Source organism: Corvus kubaryi, unplaced genomic scaffold (genome assembly GCF_017639235.1).
Source record: "Corvus kubaryi isolate FWS band 111438036 unplaced genomic scaffold, C.kubaryi_AGA036_p1.0 37398, whole genome shotgun sequence".
NCBI classification, from domain to species: domain Eukaryota; kingdom Metazoa; phylum Chordata; class Aves; order Passeriformes; family Corvidae; genus Corvus; species Corvus kubaryi.
The window spans coordinates 23,475,316-23,493,728 of NW_024581137.1; the positions used below are offsets into that span (position 1 = coordinate 23,475,316).

General features: G+C 39.9%; 1 protein-coding gene across 1 annotated transcript; it reads left to right on the top strand.

Annotated features, from left to right (window-relative positions):
- The first annotated feature begins 1,121 nt into the window (after positions 1–1,121).
- Positions 1,122–18,209, top strand: DAZL (deleted in azoospermia like). Its single transcript, XM_042044257.1, has 11 exons — positions 1,122–1,314; positions 4,111–4,245; positions 4,615–4,706; positions 6,075–6,126; positions 9,503–9,569; positions 9,896–10,029; positions 11,361–11,441; positions 12,215–12,271; positions 13,316–13,417; positions 14,150–14,248; positions 14,988–18,209. The coding sequence occupies exons 1-11, from the start codon at positions 1,312–1,314 to the stop codon at positions 15,039–15,041; spliced, it is 876 nt and encodes a 291-aa protein (XP_041900191.1). The 5' UTR covers positions 1,122–1,311; the 3' UTR covers positions 15,042–18,209.
- Positions 18,210–18,413: the final 204 nt, after the last annotated feature.

An 18,413-nucleotide genomic window follows, 5' to 3' on the forward strand; every position in this document is an offset into this window, starting at 1 on the left:
TTTGGAACAGCCTCACTTGTTGCCACCCTTAAGGCCAAATATGAATCCATTATATTAAAGTAAATACTATGCATTATTTTCCCCTTATTGTTGGAGCCCATTTTCAAAGTCTCAGCCATTTCAAATAAACGTATAGAAGATCTGATAAAGTATGGCAGAGCATGCCTTTTACTTAAGTAAGTGGGCATTAGCTGCAATGAAAGCCCAGGCATATGCTTACCTTTACATAATACTGCAACCCCAACAACTTTAAAAAAACCTCTTCTACAGGTAACATAAATACATCTGTTGTGATCAGCGCTTTGTTATTGCTATTACCTAAACTAACTCTGGGTCCCATGTATATCCAGTGCAGCAGTGTACTTTGGATTCCTAATATAACATTTGGAAAAGGTGAACACTTGGTAAACTGTTTTGCTTTCTACTTCCATTTTCCATCCTTAACAAGGATCACTCCTATGTCTTTGCTATTAAAAAAACCCAAACCATAAATCAAACATCTTACTAATCTAGGCCAGTCAGAGGTTGGGTTAATTTTGGTGAGATGTCCATAAGCTTCCCTACTCCCTGGAACTTTCTAAAATCATTATCTGCTCTAAACATTTGATACCAGTGGCAAGCAGCTATTTAAAGCTAATTTCCAAATCCCATCTTATTACTGTAGAACCAGGAGAGCTTCCAGAGACGTTTCCTTCTAGAATGGCCTTGGGCCACTGGTGATCAGACAGAAAGTTGGTATTCAGCACAGGTGGTCACAGGATAGAAACAGATTACTCTAGAACAGCTATATAACATCGGTTCATGAAGACATTAAAAAGAGAGCTACAGCTTTTGCCTCGAAGTGAGTTAAAGCCTCTACAAAAATGCAGCATTCTCAAATCTTCCACAAGCCAAGTGCAAGTTCTTGTCAAAATGGCAAGAGCTGCTGCTGCTATCACATGCACTTAACAGCAACTTTCAGCACAACAAGGCCACAAGCGATAGTCCCAACCTAACTGCCCCCCAAAAAGACAAGCCTCGGTATCCTCAATCCTTTGTCTTCTGAGACAAAGGCGCCATGTGGTGCAGGAGGGGACGAGCGTGAGTGAACAGAGCGGGTGTGGCCTCTTCCGTCCCAGCCCCCAATGGGGCTATTTAAGGAGAACGGGAATACCTCAGAGCTGCCTTTATCGACGTCCGTAACTCCATTTTGCGTTCAAAGGAAACCAACTGTCTGCACTTAGTTTTTCTCAAAAAGCTTCGTATTGGTTTAGTTTTAAAAGCCTTATTTATTTTTTAAGTGCGTGAGCGCAACCTCAGGTCCGGTGAACGATGGTGAGTGAACGTGGAAGGGCAGCTATGCTGGGGAGGTGGGAAGTGGGCTGGTGTAGGGCGTTTGAACACCGAGCTGCCGGTGGGGCTTCTGCTGGGTGATGTAGTGCCTTGGTGAGACTCCCCGCGGGCAGCGGAGTGGAGTAGTAACTTCTTTAGGTTGTTCTTGGGGTGAGAAATGGGAATGCTCACAGCCCGGAGTAGTGCCGCCTTGTAACGCGGTGAGGCGGCTGAACCCCTGAGGGCTGCTAGCATTTTAAGTATTACGAAGGGTTTTCAAGTCTTACGAGGCGAGCGGTTAAGGTCAGGGAGGGACTACCGCAATTGAAAGGCCGGGGACTTGTGGAGGGGAACCTGTGGCTCGTAGCCGTCGGCGTTACGGTCTGGTGAAAGCTTGGCGACGGAAGACGCTTCACACCCCTGAGCCGCCATTTCGTGACGGCGCTAACATGGCGCCGTTCCGCACGGCCGGGGAGCGCTCCTCCGCCTGCCCGTGGCGGGGGTTCCCGCTGAGCCCGCAGTGCGGCAGGCGGGGGCTTGCGCGCAGTTTCCGTTGCCCTGAGCGCCAAGCCCGCCTGCTCATGCGCCGTCGGCGCGGGGCAGCCGAGGTGTGAGGGCGTAAAATGGCGGCCGTTGGCGGCGGCGCCGCGCGCGGGGCCCCACGAGCGGCGCCCGGCTCACCCCAAGTTCCCCGGCCCGGCGTCCCTCACCCCCCGCCAGAGCGAAGGCCCGTCGGGCGCCGCGCAGGCAGCGGGAGCTGCGGGCTCCTGAGCTCGCGCCAACATGCTGCTTGCTGTTTGTTCTTTTTATTTGAGAAAATAAAAAAATTTGTGACACTAGCGCTGACGCTTCAAACACTGTACGTGTAAGGTGGTGGGCTTTTTGTTTGTCTAGGTTATTAAATTATTTTTTTTTATACAGGAAAAGTTGTGCCTCGTAAGTGCGTAGCGTGCAGTGCTGGGCTGAGGGCTCCACTTAGTGCCCAGCGGGAAGGCTGCGGCGCCAGCCGTGTTCTTCCCTCAGGCAGCGGCGCCGTCACGAAGACCGCCCTCAGCGCCCGCGCCGCGGGACGTGGGTCACGGGGTTCAAATGTTTCAACTGAAAAAAAAACAAAAACCCAAAAACGCTTGCTTTAAACAAAGAATGTGTTGAAGCCGGGGAGAAGACACAGAAATCGTGGGCTTGTGTGGCCAAGAAAAAGGGGTTTTCGTTTCCTCGATGAGCATAAAACTGAGTGATGTTTGTAGTAACACTTGGGTTGGTGGGTAGGTAGGTATTTCCTCCAGCTGGCCCAACGATCATCCTTTTCCACCTTTTCTTTTGCCGAAAGTCTGTAGCTAGTCTCACAACTACTGTAAGGAGAACCACAATATATCAGTTTTCCGGGATCAATTTAAACTTCATGCTTGCAGGAATAATAGATAGCAAACAGATTAATTTCATTTTATGACGAGAGAAGAAAAAGCACCTATTAATTCAGGTAAGCTGAAAAACTGAATAAACCCTAATATTCCTGACATCTAGAAATTTGATTTCAAAGCGACTTCATGAGATAAGGCAAATCAGACTCCTTTTAGAGTAATATTAAAGGCTTGAGTCACTTTAGCTGATTATATAATTCTGGTGTAGCCAATTCATCACCGGCAGGATTTCCCACTTGAAAACTTGAGGTGGTTTAGGCTTTGGACAATGATTCAGCAGCAGTGTGAGTTCTTTGCGCATAGGGTATGTAGAAGAACAGTCGTTTATGTAGTGCTATGTTGATAAAATTATTTGGGTTTAGATACGACAGTAATTTTTTTGAATTGGAAAAGGTTTTGCATTGCAGTATTGAAAACTTGAAAAGTGGCTTTGGAGAGAGGTTTTTTTGTTGTTTTTGGTTTTTTTGGTTTTTTTTTTGTTCTAGGAGACTAACCACTGTGCGTTTTTCACCTCCTTTTCCAGTTCTAGGAAATACATGTATTAATAAATCTTATTTCTGATGTTGAACATCTTGCCAGAATGCCTAAGTAGTCTGTTTATTCTTTCTTTCAGGTACTTAATGTGTAAGAGTGTTAAATAAGTGAATTTTCTTAGAAAATTCCGCATCATTAGCATGAGACGTGAACACTGCACTTCCATGGCAGCCAAGGCCATGTGTGACAGGTGTAGCAGCAGTATCTGTGCTACCAGATTCCTTGTGCTGGTTCTGGCACTTGCTGGGTGCCTCTGCTGAGAGCTCTTTCCTGTTCTACGCTGCCAGGGAGCTTGCACAGCAGAGTGAATACTTCTAGCTTGGTTTGCTGAAACATCCAGAAAGAAAGAAGTAGAAGCAACAGTTAAGTTAGCTTGAGGGTGCTGTGGAGATGCCATCTCAGATTTCAGTTCGAATGTCCTTTAGCTGTGTATGCAGCCAAACAATAGCAGAATTATCAGGTGGGTGAAAAACTGCTCACTTCATGTTGATCTTCCTGCCAGATTTTGTAGAGCCAGTTTAATTTGAACTGAAAAGTGTTAGAACCTCTTGTGCAAGAGGAGGTGCAGCAAGAGAGATGGGGTAAACCCTGGTAGTAGCAACATTAGTCACAAAATTTGATACAGTCTGGCAGGGCTACTTAAAAGTAGTCTAGACTAGGTCTAGATTTAAATTTTTAAAACTTCTTGGAATAATTACTTCATTTTTTTTTCTCGATGAATGATCCATTTGTGCTGTTAAAATTCCTTGTCCCAGCCTGTATCTGTACGAAGCTGCAGACATTATGATATCTTAAAAGTGTAATTTAGTTGACTAAAATAAGTATTTCTGTTTAAATTTTTTAGGCAGCCCATGTGGAGACCCAGTGTTCGAGCGCCACGGAGGGCAGCACCTATTCGGCAACAGTCAGTCAGGGCTATGTTTTACCAGAAGGAAAAATCATGCCAAACACAGTCTTTGTTGGTGGAATTGACATAAAGGTATTTATATACTTGTAATTGTTTAAAATGGGTGTAGGGTACTTCAGTGGAAAAGAAATGGGAATTTTAACTCCTGTTTTGGTGTGGATTTTTTTACTTGTTCGTGGTGGGGTTTTTTTTTTGTTTTTTTTTTTTTTGTTTTTTGTTTTTTTTTTTGTTTTTTTTGTTTGGTGGGTTTTTTTCCATGTGTGCATTTGCCGATCTTGAAGGTGTTGAATTGTCATGGGAGATCTGGAATATGTCTTCCAAAACAAACCTTTAGTTCTTAAGATAGTGGAAAATGGGTTTTAAAAATGGTACTGTCCGTTTTAAATCAGTTCTAAGCAGTTGAACATGTTTGAAGATGTTTCAGACCTTGTTTTCTTTTAGATGAATGAAGCAGAAATTCGGAGTGTCTTTGAACAATATGGTACTGTGAAGGAGGTCAAAGTCATCACTGACAGAACTGGTGTTTCAAAGGGGTGAGTAAAATGAGTAGTTGTTTTAAGTTGCTGCTTATGGGGACATCATTCTGTAGTGGGTGATACGAGCAGATACTTAACAACACACTTGACATGCTTAAGCCTTAATACTAGCTACAGTTTTCTGTTGTGGTGAGTTAACACTGTGAAACCAGTAAATCTGTACTGCCCCCGACTAAATCTGTATAATCTTATGAAGAATAGTATGAATTTTCTGACTTCAGTCTCACCCTTCAGGGAAAAGAACCTCTTTGTCACTTAACCATTGGAAACCTAACTTGTGTTATGCTTACCCAACCAGTTCTTTTGTAAGACTCTCCTGATGGCTAGAGTAGTTAAAAATCTGGAGACAATTCAGGATGGTTAAGAGAATTAAAATGGTTTATTCAGTGCAGTGAGTCTGCACTCTCCTGACACTTGGGAATAAGTTCTAGAGTAAAACAGCCCAAACTTGTTTGGGTGAAGAGTGAAACTAAGTATGTGAACAAAGTTGAAATAAGGGAAATTCCCTTTGGATATATAGAAAAGTTCTGGATTACTGTGGTGAAACCTGTAAATAAGAAGATGAAGGATCTTACCCTGAGTTCTGGGGAAGCCATCCCAGTTTTGAGGTTATCCCTCCTTATGAGAAGGATACTGTATCTTCTTAAGGTGCCTTCCAGCCCAGTTTTTTTAAGGTTCTATGCATAGATCCTAAAATGTTTTTTTTTCTTCAGCATGTATAGCAATGGAAGAGCTGGAAGTAAAATGCATTTTCTCATATCCCTTGCTAGTCCTCAAAGTGAACCCTACTGTGCAGTTAGCCAGTGTATGTTAGGAGTATTGGTAATGAATTGACTTATTCCATTAATGGGATACAATTGTAACTATAATGCTCTGAAATGATCTTAATTGTATAGAGCAGATAAATTAGGGAGGGAGTGAAATAAATTGAAAAACCTCTTCAAGAATTGCTTCCCTCACTAGTGTCATTCTTCCTATAATGCCTGCTTTCATCCAGACCTCTGTAGCAAATACAAAATTTGATAAGTCAAAATCTTAATTAATCTTACTTAATCTTTTAGCTTTCTAAGTTGCTAATGCCAACAGCACTACCTGTTTTGAGTAGTTAAAATGGAAAAATAGCCCTTATTTTTATTTCATATTATTCTAAAATCTGGCATTTGGTTTCTTTCATCTGGTCCAGTAGTAGATACAGCTAGTTAGCAGTAAATAGATTTTTATGCTGAATCATAAACTAATGTCCTAGTTGATAATTTTTATGTGCCATAGAGTGTACTTGGCACTTTGTTAACTGGTCTTGTTCAAAAGAATTTGGCTAACAATCAAGTGCAACTGATGACTGAACAGTCTGTTCTTCCGTTTTAGGTATGGATTTGTGTCTTTCCTTGACAATGTGGATGTTCAAAAGATAGTTGAGGTAAGCTCTTCGTCTAAATTATCCAAAGAAGTTGATGTATGAAGATTAGAGACAAATTTGGGGAAGCCAAGTTATGTACCCTGTAGAGTAAGTTGGGACACACAAAGTCTAGGGCTGCCCAAAAAGTAAACTTGCTAAAATGTATACTGGTGGTAAAATCTTTATGTATTTGCTTAAGTAAGAAAAAAAAATTAGTTTTCAGGTAATTAGTTGTTAGCCTGGTGATCTTGAACATCTCATGTCATTCTGTTCCTGATTTGCTCTCATTTATTTATGTGCTTGAAAGCCTTGAGTGTGTTTGGCTGCTTGCTTTTTATAGTGGATGGTTGTCATAGAACCCTTTTGCTTATAGCAGAAATGCAGACATTTAATTATTGGGATGTCTTGGTTTAAGGTAATTCAAGTGGGATACTCTATAATGAGTAATCTCCCCTTTAGGTTAACCAATCCCTTTCCACCAATAAGGAGAAATAAATATGGATGGATATAAGTGAAAAAATAAGTTTCCTAATAAAGAGGTAAATAGCAACAGGCAAAAAAATAACAATAATAGTCACCAGTTACAAAGTTGCTGAAATTGCTTGGACTCTCTGGGAACAAAGAGAAACTTTAAAATGGTGGAGTGACACCTCCCCCGAAATGGTGGCCTCTGCAGCTGGAGTGTGGCTCCAAAGACTAAGGGAAGATGGTGACAGCCCTCTCCCCCCTTCTTATCTCTCCATTTGCAAATGCAGCTGGCACAGTCCGGCAGCTGGTACTTGGCCAAGGGCTAGAACTCATGGAGGGGTTTACCTTCCTCTTGGCAGCAGACAGTCAGGCAAGGCAGCTGGGCTGGGTGCCTTCGCTTCTGCAGGGCCACTCCATGGTGGCTGCAGACAGGCAGTCATGGAATTCACCTTGAGCCAGTCCAAGATGCAAGCGAGAAACAAAAGAGGGGGTGAAAAAACCCCCAGAGCAGGGCCTCTGCCTTGAGCAAAGACCATGAGGCAAGAGAGAGCGCTCTCCCTGTTTGCTCTGATTTCTTAAAAGGCTGGGGTGCTCACCCTGCTCTGCCCCATGGTTCTGTTTTCTGGCTCCAGTGTCTTTAGAGACAGTAACAATTTTGGGCACAGATAGATGAAATACAATAACATTTTGGGTTATCCAGGGCATGGGAATAACAGTATCATGGAAGACAGTATTAGTTGTTTACTTTATGTCTCAGTAGTTGAAATATGTTTCTCTTGCAGTATTTCTGCATTTGGATGCTACCTGGAGTGCAAGTATTTTTTAAGCCTCTTAGACTATGCTGCAGCTGTTCCCATGTCATCATATGGTCTTCCTATAGCTAACACAGGAGATGAAAGGGTAGAACTGTTACAGCCCTTCTGGTCTTGGGAGTTTGGTATCAGAGAAATTTGAAATCTTCGTGCTTATAATGAGATCAGTTACTTGGTTTTGATAGACTTGAGCAGGTCACAAACCACTGACAAAGCTTTTATTTTTCCCCTCTTTCTCCCCAGACCGAATACAGTAACTGTGAAAATAACATGTATTGAAATACTTGCCTCTTTGAAGTCTTTGCCTCAGAAAACTCCTGTGTCTCTGGAGGATGAGCAGTCTCTCGTTTGGTTCTGAGGCTTAGATAGGGAAGTAGATCAGATAGATGTGCCAGTTACAAATGTAGTGTTCTGTGATGTGCAGATGTGTTTACTGGCCATCCAGCTCCAAAAGTGGGAAGAGAACATGTTTGAATAAAGGGGAAAGTAGTAAAACCCCAGCAGGAGGTTCTTGATTCTCACCAAAAAATTTTAGGAGCTTGCTGTTCTTTAATGGCATGATGACAAAAATATATAGTGGCTGCTGTACTGAGCAACAGACTTCATCTGAGAACACCTTTTTCTTTTTACTAGGGATTACATTTATTATGCTATGTCAGTGTGGATTGCTTGCTCTGAGGTAACAATTCCTGTGGAGACCTCTTAAATAGCACTGACATTTCAGCCATGTACATTGCTGATTTTCTGCATGTGTTTCTTCAAAACTGGAGCCTGCAGTGTTCCTCTATTAATATAGTACTCACTGATGTGACTTCGTATACCAGAGGTGTCTTGGAAGACCCAGAGGCATGTGGTTGATTTTCTTTTTCAGTGCACATTTCAGGTCTGCAGGCAGTACAAATTACTGCCATGTCAGGAAGAAACACGTTCAGATAAAAATCATCTTGAAAACCTGTTGGCTTTTGGAGGGGATGGAAGAAAGGAGGAAATTACCATTGGTGGTGTGGAGCTCAAATTGTTAAGGAAAGATTACCTCACTAAATCACTTCTGGCCTTATCTGCACTGAGTGGTCACAGTGTTTTCTGTAAATGAATGACATAGAGCCTCTCTGTGGCTAAAATTACTCTTGGTGCCTGTGTTCATCTGCCTGGCTTTGTAGCCATGTTCAGCCTGACAGTATTTTTCTTCTGCTTTAAGTCTGTAACTGCACTCTGGTCTGTTTGCAGTTCAGTACAGAATGCTGTCTTCTGGTTTGAGGGGAGGCCTGTCTCCTAGGAGTTCTCATTGTTGAGGTGGGAAAAGTGGTTGTGTGATATTGGGCATAACAGGATTGCAGGATTAATTTAAAAATGCCCAAAATCAACCAACCAGAAGATACCTTCCCCTGAAGGAAAAAAAAAAAAATCAAAAACCAATCCACCTGTCAAACTAGTCTGGGTATTGCACCTTTTTTTTGCCCCCATATATCTCTTGAATCATCTTCTCATACTGATAGAAATTAGAACAAACAAGATGCTTTTATATCATTATATTTTTGCTTATTTTTGCAGGCAGCAATAAAGTTGCTTTTGTCCAAAGCACTCCTTTTAGTAGAAATAGGAGAAAATTGCAAAACCATGTATTTTCTTCTGAAGCAGGCACTTCTCTAGAGTCACGCATGATGGAGAATCTGGACAAACTGTCTGCATCCAATACTGACTTTAATGCGTGGCACTAAAATTGTGGTAACAGGGCTAAACCAAAAATCTAGAAACCTTAAGACTGTGGTCATTCTGTCAATACTCTCATTGAGCCAAGAATAGTTGAAAGTTGTGTATAAAACTGCAGGGCCGACAGTCTCTGATACATAGTTGCAAACTCGTAGTAGTACATGTTGCTGCTAGGGCAAGTGATACATAATTTTGGAGGGTCGGTGAGTAAGCAGATGGCTGAGCTGAGGGTGCTGCAGGACATCAGAGATAAGAGGCTTACGGTGTTGAGGGAGAAGGCTGGAGGCTGTTGAGCCTTTATGGGAGTTGATCTACTGTGGTGTAGAAGCAGAGTCCAGTCTCTTTAAAACCTCTTGAACCACTCACCTTGCTGATTCCCAGCTTACAGAGAATAACTTGTCTTTCAGTCACAAATCAACTTCCATGGTAAAAAGCTGAAACTGGGGCCAGCAATCAGAAAACAACAAAACTCAAGTAAGTATATCTAAATAAATTTGTTCGTATTGCAGGCATTATAACAATTTTTTTTCTTAATTATACATCAGTGTCCTTGCAAATACTTCTTTATCTGATGCAATATGTACATTTCAGTGAAACCCTGGTTCTGACTTCTATGACCTCACATGTATGATACTGTTTTAATAATAAAGACTCAGGTTGGTAGCACAATATAATATAGTTGATATTGAGTTAAGTTTTAGAGTCAAAACCCTTAAAGTTTTTTCAGCTTGAACTCAGATTCCTAATGAAACACATGTAGTAATGTCTTAATACTCTTTTTTTATCTGCTTCAAAACAAGATTCCTGTGTGCAGCCCAGACAATTAGTTCTTGGTCCTCCCCCACCACAGTTTCAGAGTGTGTGGGGTAATCAGACTGTGGAGACGTACGTGCAGCCTCCAGCCGTAATGAACCCTGTAACACCCTATGTTCAGGTAAGACTGCACGTGGCGCTGATTTTGAATCACAATTAAAAATTTTTGAAGATGCAAGCATGTACAACTTCTGGAGTATGTATTGAGATTCCAATCTGATCTTGTCAGTTCTCATATTACCTTCCCCAGTAAGAAGCACCCAACTTCAAACCACTTCAAAGGAATGCCAGGATCCTTGAAAAATTGATTCAGTGATATTAACTCTTTATAAAAAAAGAGGAAGATAACCTTTGAGAATGAGAACTGTTAAAAGTGGAGGGAAGATTGAGTTACTTAGTTGTTCTTAAGTGATCTTATTGCCTGTCATAGATGCACTTCACAAATGAAGATATTTAATGTATTGCTCTCCTGCTTCAGAATAAGCTACAAAATTTAAAATGTATTCTTGTAAAGTTAGTGTGGGATCAGATGTTCTCTGGTACCTTTCTGTCCTGCTAGCCAAACATATCCTTGGTTTTGAACTGCTGTTGTGTTATAAGAACATTGTTACAGCATCTGTTGTTCATAGCTGTGACCAGCACTGTATTGCCTGCCGGACATCACTGTACTGGTACTTCAGATAAGCATTTCTACTGAGGTGTGGGTACAGTGCTTCTGGCCTGCATATGAGTCCCATGCTGTGAATGGACCAGATTAGACTCTCTTGCTGCATTAGCTTGTAGGATATGGCAGTGCAATGGGGCAGTACTGACTACAAACTGAGCCTGTTTTGTGTATTTTAAGCAAAGAGGAAGAGCAGACTTGCTGCAAGGCAGAGAGCTTGATGATATTATTCTTGCTGATTCTCTTTAAGTTTATTAATTTAAGGGAATTATTTCTCCTAAATGTTGGAATGTGTCTTTAATTATTCTCTGAAGAATCTCAGAAGGTTCCAGGTTAACACTGTCAGGGTACTTACAGGGAAGGAATACAGGAAATGGTCTTAATTGCAGTACTTGGCTTCCTTTGCCTCCTAGAAACTGATCCTTCAGACTGTACCCCATTATTTCATAGCAGTTAGCCTGCTTCAGATCTACTCCTTGAAGTTTATGGCATGACTTGCAGTTCTAAAATGACTTAAAAGATCAGTTACAAGCAGATATGGGATTTTTAGATATATAAGACACTTGAAATCCCACTTTGTAGACATTATTAGTGCCTGAAGTGCTGAAGCAAGCCCTGTGGGAAATCTAAGGGTTGCTTTAAAATTGTGAGTCTAGTCTGCACAGGAATTGAAATAACAGTGTAACTACATACTTCTAAAAATGTGCTCCTGGCTAATACCTCTACAAATACCATACTTGTATCTTGCTTCAAACTTGCAGGTTTTTTAAAAAAAGCTTTATTTGCAGCCCTATCAATACAGTTCATCACCAACTGTACTGCTAAAGCAGCAAGTTCCCATCGGGTGTCAACCGGCTTACAACTATCAGGTATGTAAAATTTTAGTAGAAGCAGAAGGGCTGATACCTGACAAAACTGGAATGAGGTGTTAACTGGAGTCTGATCTTTCTGTGTTTCTCATTCTTAAAATTCTATTTTCTGTCAGTTCTCCTTCACAGCTACCAAAGAAAAACAAAATACATGAGAACTTTTAAATAGCTTAGCGTACTCTTTCATTTTTGTTTCATTTACTGTTATTGCTTAAATATACAGTGATAAAACAACTTCCAAATGAGAAAAAAGTACATGGATTAGTAGTACTTTTTCTTCTGGGAGGAAGCTTTGCGTTTGTACATGCTGTAGTGTGGGGTGTTAGGTACTTGGAATCAGAGTCTTATCAGATGATACAATGTGGGAAGTATGGGGGGGGGATGTGCTCTTGCACTACAAAACATCAGAGAAGGTGCTTAGCTGATAGTTATGTTAGAACTCAGAAATGAAATGTGCAGCTAAGTCCTGTTACTGAAATGAAACTAGGAGTAACTGGAAGCAACTAGGAGTTTGAGATTTGTTTTCAGCGTAGGTACTTTGACTTCCCTTATTTTCCTAATATTTAGAAATATTTTTAATTTTTTTGCAACTTGGAACGAGGAGACAGTTAAATAAAACAAGGTATCTTGCTGGAGGTAAGACTATGTATGGAGTACTGTTTTGTGAAAAATCAAGACATGAAATGCTATTAATGGTGGCTCCTGCAGAGCAGTTACTTTTCAATGTTGGAAATAAATGAATAAAAGGTGGTTCTTGTCCAATTTTTTTTAAGGCTCAACCACAATGGCTTGCTGGGGAGCAAAGAAATTATGTTATGCCTCCACCTCCGGTAAGTCTACAAAGTTAGGTTTCTGAAACTGTCTTAAATAGCACATTGTTTTTACAGCTTGATACCAGTCTGTTGTCTGGATCTGTGTAATCTGGTCTACAAAAATCTGTAATTGCTGATGAGAGTATGTAGTTTTTTAGCATTTTTACTGATGTGCTTTTTTTGAGTTACCTGGCAGAACAGATCTTTGGCATTATTCTACATGTTCTAGTCACAGAACTCTGGAATTTTAGCCTAATTGGAATTGGTTTTCCAGGCAGAGTTGAAGGAAAAATAAGTTAACCTGATGTACAATCTTTTTTTAAACTTTAGAAGTCTCAGTGTTCTTTGCAAATACTGATGAATTTCTTGGCTCCTTTCAACAGGTTTTAAAAATCATTTCCCAGGCTGCTACAAACTGTAGATGGTGCTGCTGGCTTCTAAAAAAATTCCTTGCTTTCTGTGACTTTATATGAGTAGTGTTCACAAGAAAGGGGAGAAAATACTCTGTATTTGTTTAACAATGTTGGAATTTAAACTTGCCCCTGGGCATTTTTGTATTCTTTAGGTATATTTATTGACTGCGGTTTTGATTAAGTGTTTAAAAGCTGTAATATATAATTTTATTCTGAATGGTATTCTTTTTCTGAAAGCAACCAGAAGTCACTGAAATATTGATTACACTATTGGCTTGAGATAAATTTTTTTTAATAACATCCATGAATGTGATACGGCCATAGTATATCATGTTACAATTCAATAGTAGCAGGTCAAAATGTTTTTAGAGTAGGTGTGCATGGGGATTTCACTGTTAAATGTTACAATCTTGATTATAGGAGCAGACAACTGTTCTAGAACTACCTCAGATAAGCAACTTTACCGTATCATTCTAAACTGTCTTAATAAAACAGATCATGATACAGTATTTCCCCCACTCATGAAACTTTTATCAAAAGGTGCAAAGATAAAGTTGGCACAGTTTATGGATAGATGAGAATCAATGACACCACAAGGATGCGTGCTTTCCCAGTTACTGAAACATTGTAATATTTAAAAACTCTCTAGGTGTATACTTCAGTAAACTATCATGGCACTGAGGATCCAGGATTTATACAGATGGAATGTGCTGTTCCAGAACTCCTGCCGTTGCCTAACAGCCCACAAAAGGTAAGTGCTTTCTCAAAACTTTAATGTTCTTTACCATAAATCCTATTCCCAGAAATTTGCACATGAGAGTTATTTAGCTTTGTCAAGGGCCTTGAACAGATATCCTAGAAATCAAGGTTATAGTTGCTACTTTCAGCCAGTTGTTTAGTCCACTGTATCTGATTTCTGTGTACAGCTTCAGAAGTCTCACATTTCCTTGAAACTGTTAGTGTTTGTTTGCAGTGCTGAGGGCTGGATAAAATGTGTGTTCTACTTGATTAAGTCTACTGCCAAGACTTTGCTTAATCTGTGGAAATTCCAGGGAAAATTCCAGGTACTAAAAAAGCAGATTAGATAGCACTGCCTGCTGTCTTAGGTAGATTTATTTTAAGCTTCAAATATCTGAGTTGGTAACTTTCTCCCTTTCTCACTGTTTTGTGGAAGGTGACCCCAGTTGAGCCAACAGTTGGCTCTGAATTCAGTTTTCTAAAGGAGACTTCATTTCTCAGCTGTCGGCCTAATCCACAAGTGAACTGGCATCATGTCAGAATTGTTATGCTGTAATACTGAAGGGGGATAACGAGTTACTAATATTAAAAGATTAGGATGGAGAAAAAAATTATAAATACCTCAGGGAACACAAGGGAGTTGAGGAATCCTGATTGCCAAGTAAACCCTGTGACACACTGGCATTGCTAGCTTGTAGCCCTAACTAAGAAAATCAGTATTGATGCACCTATAACTGTATTTCAGAAGTCTGTGGACAGGGGCATGCAAACGGTATTATCCTGTATGTCTAGTCCTGAGAACCAGCTGATAAATGACTTTGCATCACAAGACAACAATGTAAAGGTATGTAGTGAAAGCAAAATTATATCCCTGAAACATAGCTGACTTTCAATGTGTTCACCTACAGGATACCATAAAGATGAAGGGATTCATACCTGTTAATGCCACTTGAATTTTTTTTTCCTTGTACATGCTCTGAGATGTGTGGGTTTGGCTCTCAGTAGCTTAATGGTGGAAGGAAGTGCTGAAATTGGAGTCAGTGGGTTTAATCAGGACAGCATAAAAAATTGCTGAACAGTTAATGAACAATTAGAGCATAAGTGTGGCTAGTCATTTTTCAGTGACATGGCTTAAAAAGGAGTAGATTACTCCCTAGTTTGGACAGAGGATGTTGCTTTTAAACCTTGTCTGTACAGTGAAGTACCTATGGTGGATGGTGGCTGGTTATGCTTTGTCTCTGCTTTAACCAATAAATCGTAGTCCAGGTTGGTAGGTGGTTGTCATTTTTTTTTGCTGTATGTGTTCAGTCTTTGTAGATTTGCAATTTCTGATTCCATTCCAAGTCATGTGTAATTTCAGGTTATTAATTTCTAAGACCTTGCTTCCTTTTTGTAGAAGGACAGATATGAACTAGACAGGTAGGTGTACTCTGAAACAGGAATGCAGAAAAGCTGTGTTTTCTCAGTTTTGGAGAGGGGTGAATAGAGTACAGGGTATCTGGAGATAGTTTCATGACAACTTTGGTTGCTTTATTCTGATAAATTAATTTTTTTTTCTTATCTTCCCTTCTGTCCCATCCCAGGAGAGTAAGACATACCACTTCAGAAGAGGAAGGACAGTACACAAAAATGTTTGATCAACGAAGACTTCAGAGTATCTAAATTAATTAACTAGATGTTACTAGCAATACAGAGTGTAATATTTCTCAAAGTTACTTCAAGTACGTTTGTGCTCGTGTTCTACCTGTTTTGATACTGTTGTTGTTGCTTGAGTAGTTTGAAGTTCAAAGTTGTAAGAGGTGACAAACTTCAGTGCTACTGTTTGTGTGCTTCCCCTGACAACTGACTGGAATGTTAGGGAGTTTATATGTTTGCTGCATGTGGATTTTTCTCTGAGCTTTAAGGTACAGTTTGCATATTACACATGGTTTTTCATTAACTACAATTTCACTCATACTGACCAGTTAACTCCTGCAGTTCAAAAATGGAAGTAGTTATTTGCCCAAGAGATTGTATTTTAAGACTGAACTCTTAAATCAGTGCAGAAGATGATGAGAAGTTGTAACTGAGCTGGAGCTGTGTAAGTCCTGGTTGCCTTTAGATGACATAATCAATGTGGTTATGTTCACTGATGACAGTCTATGTACCTGCAGTCTTGAGCATCACTACTGTTTTTGGGTAAGTAATGAAGAGAATCCTAAAATTCCTGTATGTAACTTCAAATGCAAGAATGTTATCTGTATTGGACCCTCAGTCAGCCAATACAGGACTTTTTACTTGAAAAATCTTAGCAATAACTGTATTTTAAACTTCTGAGAAAATACTGCACTTATGAGCCTTTGTTATGTGATGCAGAGTATGTGTAAGACTGTTTTAATAATCATGTAGATTTTAGGTGTGTATTGTGAAACAGTGAAATAAATTTTTACTTTTCCTTGGTTTCCTAAACTTCTGGTGTGACAAATCTAAATAATAACTTACTATTCTATGTGAGATTTCCAGTTACTATAAATCTATAGTAACCTTAATTTTGTGTAGATACTAGTTGAAGTTTTGAAAGAATAGAATTGAGAACTGTATTCAGTCTTGTATGTTGGGTCCTACCTTGCTTTTTTTCTCCTACTCAAACACCTCAGTCTCTCCAGATGATAAAAGAAAATTAGTCTTCTCCTGTTAAGGACGTATATATGAGGTTGTTTAGAATGTCATGTTCAGCTTCAGATTTCCAGAAGGCTTAGAGGTAGTAATGGCTAGGCAAAGACTTGGCCAGAAACATGTTAGTGAAATGTCTAGAAGGGAACTGAACATGTAAGGGGGGAATATGGCTAGAGCAAATGTCCAAGGGCTGCTGCTCAGGAGTGTTCTGGATAAAACTTTATTAAAGTAGGGTGGGGGAGAATGGGGGTAAGTTTTTTTTGAGCCACTTTATGCAGCTTTGTACCAATGTTCTGATAGCATAAATTAACCTGGAAAAAGCAAATCCCATACCAGTTTCTCTACTCACTGTTTCACATCACTGAAGATAGTATTAAGCATTCCATGATGCTGATTTGCTGTGTTTTTCCCGGACTGCTGTTTTAAAGGTAGTGGCTTGGTAAATGCTTAACTTCTGTGTCAGCAGCTTTTTTTTGCAAGGCTTTTCTAGTCTTCATTCAGGACCCTGTCCTTTCTAACTCCCAGTACCTAAACAGCTGGCATGTGCTTTCAAAGCTGTGATGTCAGTTTATTGATAAAAGATAGTCGTTTCTTTGCAAACACAGATTTCTTTTTGGTTTAATGCTTTAGGTTGGCTTGGTTGCCCCAGGCTTTACTTAAAGCTTTCTGCTGTAGCTCTAAGAAAATACAAAGTGCCATATGCATAGCTGTCTCATTGAAGAATCCCACCACCAAAAGAAGAGATTAGACTAGAAGATACCTATGCAGAGTGCGTATTTTCTGTTTATTTGACCGAGTGTTATGCACAGGACCATCTGGTGAGCAAGTGGATTGTATAGTGGGTTTGAAATGCTGGTACAGGCCTCCTGAGTGGTTTTATCACAGGGGAATGCATAACCAAGGCCTCCCTACAAATACCACTTATTTTTTTTCTTCCATTAGATCACACTGTGCTGGTTCTGCTAGCTGCTTACCTGTAGAGAACTGGTTTGTTTTTTTCTTTAGTTATAACTAAACCCATGCATTTTTAATGTTTTTTTGAAGTACCCTATAACATAACATTAACATAAAGCATAACACAAAACCAGTAGGTAGATCTCTTTCCTGTTGCATTGAAACATGTTTAATATTGCTGTGACTGAAGGCATTTCCAAAATCGGTGCATGGTTGGAGCATTTTGCAAATTTGTACCTCTTGTATTCTCAAATCGAGTGGAGCATGTTAACTGAACTAGCAGGCAGTAGTGAGTTTTTGTGGATCTGCATTTGCTTGCACACAGTATTTACATTCTGTGATACTCAAAAGCTTTGGGTGTACCTTAAATATTAAGACAGCTCTTTGTCAAAAGAAACAATGGCTTAGACAAGATAGAAAAATACAATGCTTGCATTTAATTGGTATTCTAGAGCTATGACACTTGGTTTGTGTTACGGTTCTTGCCTGAAGTACCCCAGTTTGCTGTCTGATGGCCTTTTCATATCTTTTTACCCACTTGACCATCTGACAGAATTATTCTTGGAATGAGACAGCCAGACAGATGGTATTCTTGGATCTCCATTAGAATGATTGTCTGGCACAGACACTAATTCCCTGTCAAAATGGAAATATTTTTTCCTTTCCTAGGTATGTGTGCTACACCAAGCTGATAAACTATATTAATCTGAAGGTGATGTGATCCTTTATTGCTACAAAGAAACAAAAGGGTTTTCCCTTAATTGTATTTCACAGGGTTTTTTTGTATGCCTTACTGAGAGATTTTTGAAGTCGTCTAACAGGTCTACACTCTGTATTCCTTGCAGGAATGACTTTGTAAACCATTATTTTAAGATAGATGTATAATTTAAGAGCTCTAATGTCTGCCACTTGGTTGCTAAGAAAGTTTAAAAGAAAGTGATCTCAAGCTATTAAGAAAATTGAGGTTTCTTCAGATGGAATATGCATCTCGAAAATCCTGAAGTAGCTTTACAACCCAGATGGATTCTTACTTCCTGCTTTGTTTCTATTCTAAAGTTTGGGCTGAACCTTGGGGGGACAAGTTCACATACTGTAACTTCTTTTAAGGAAGAAGGTCTCCCCCAAGTTTAAGGCCTTTGTTACTGTCCCAGGGACTGCTCAGGGTTCAACTTTGGTGAATAAATGTGTAAAGAGTTTGTTTGTTTGTTTTTGTTTGTGGGGGTTTTGTTTGGGGTGGCTGTTTTGTTTTGGTGGTTTTTTTTTTTTTTGTTTTGTTTTGGTTTTTTTTTCCCCCCCAGTAGTGTGAAGTTCTATGTAGTGGGTGCTCAACACAAACATGAAAAAGGGTTTTCTACTCCTTTACCTTAAGGTTGTGAGACTGTAGAAAGTACAGTAATGAG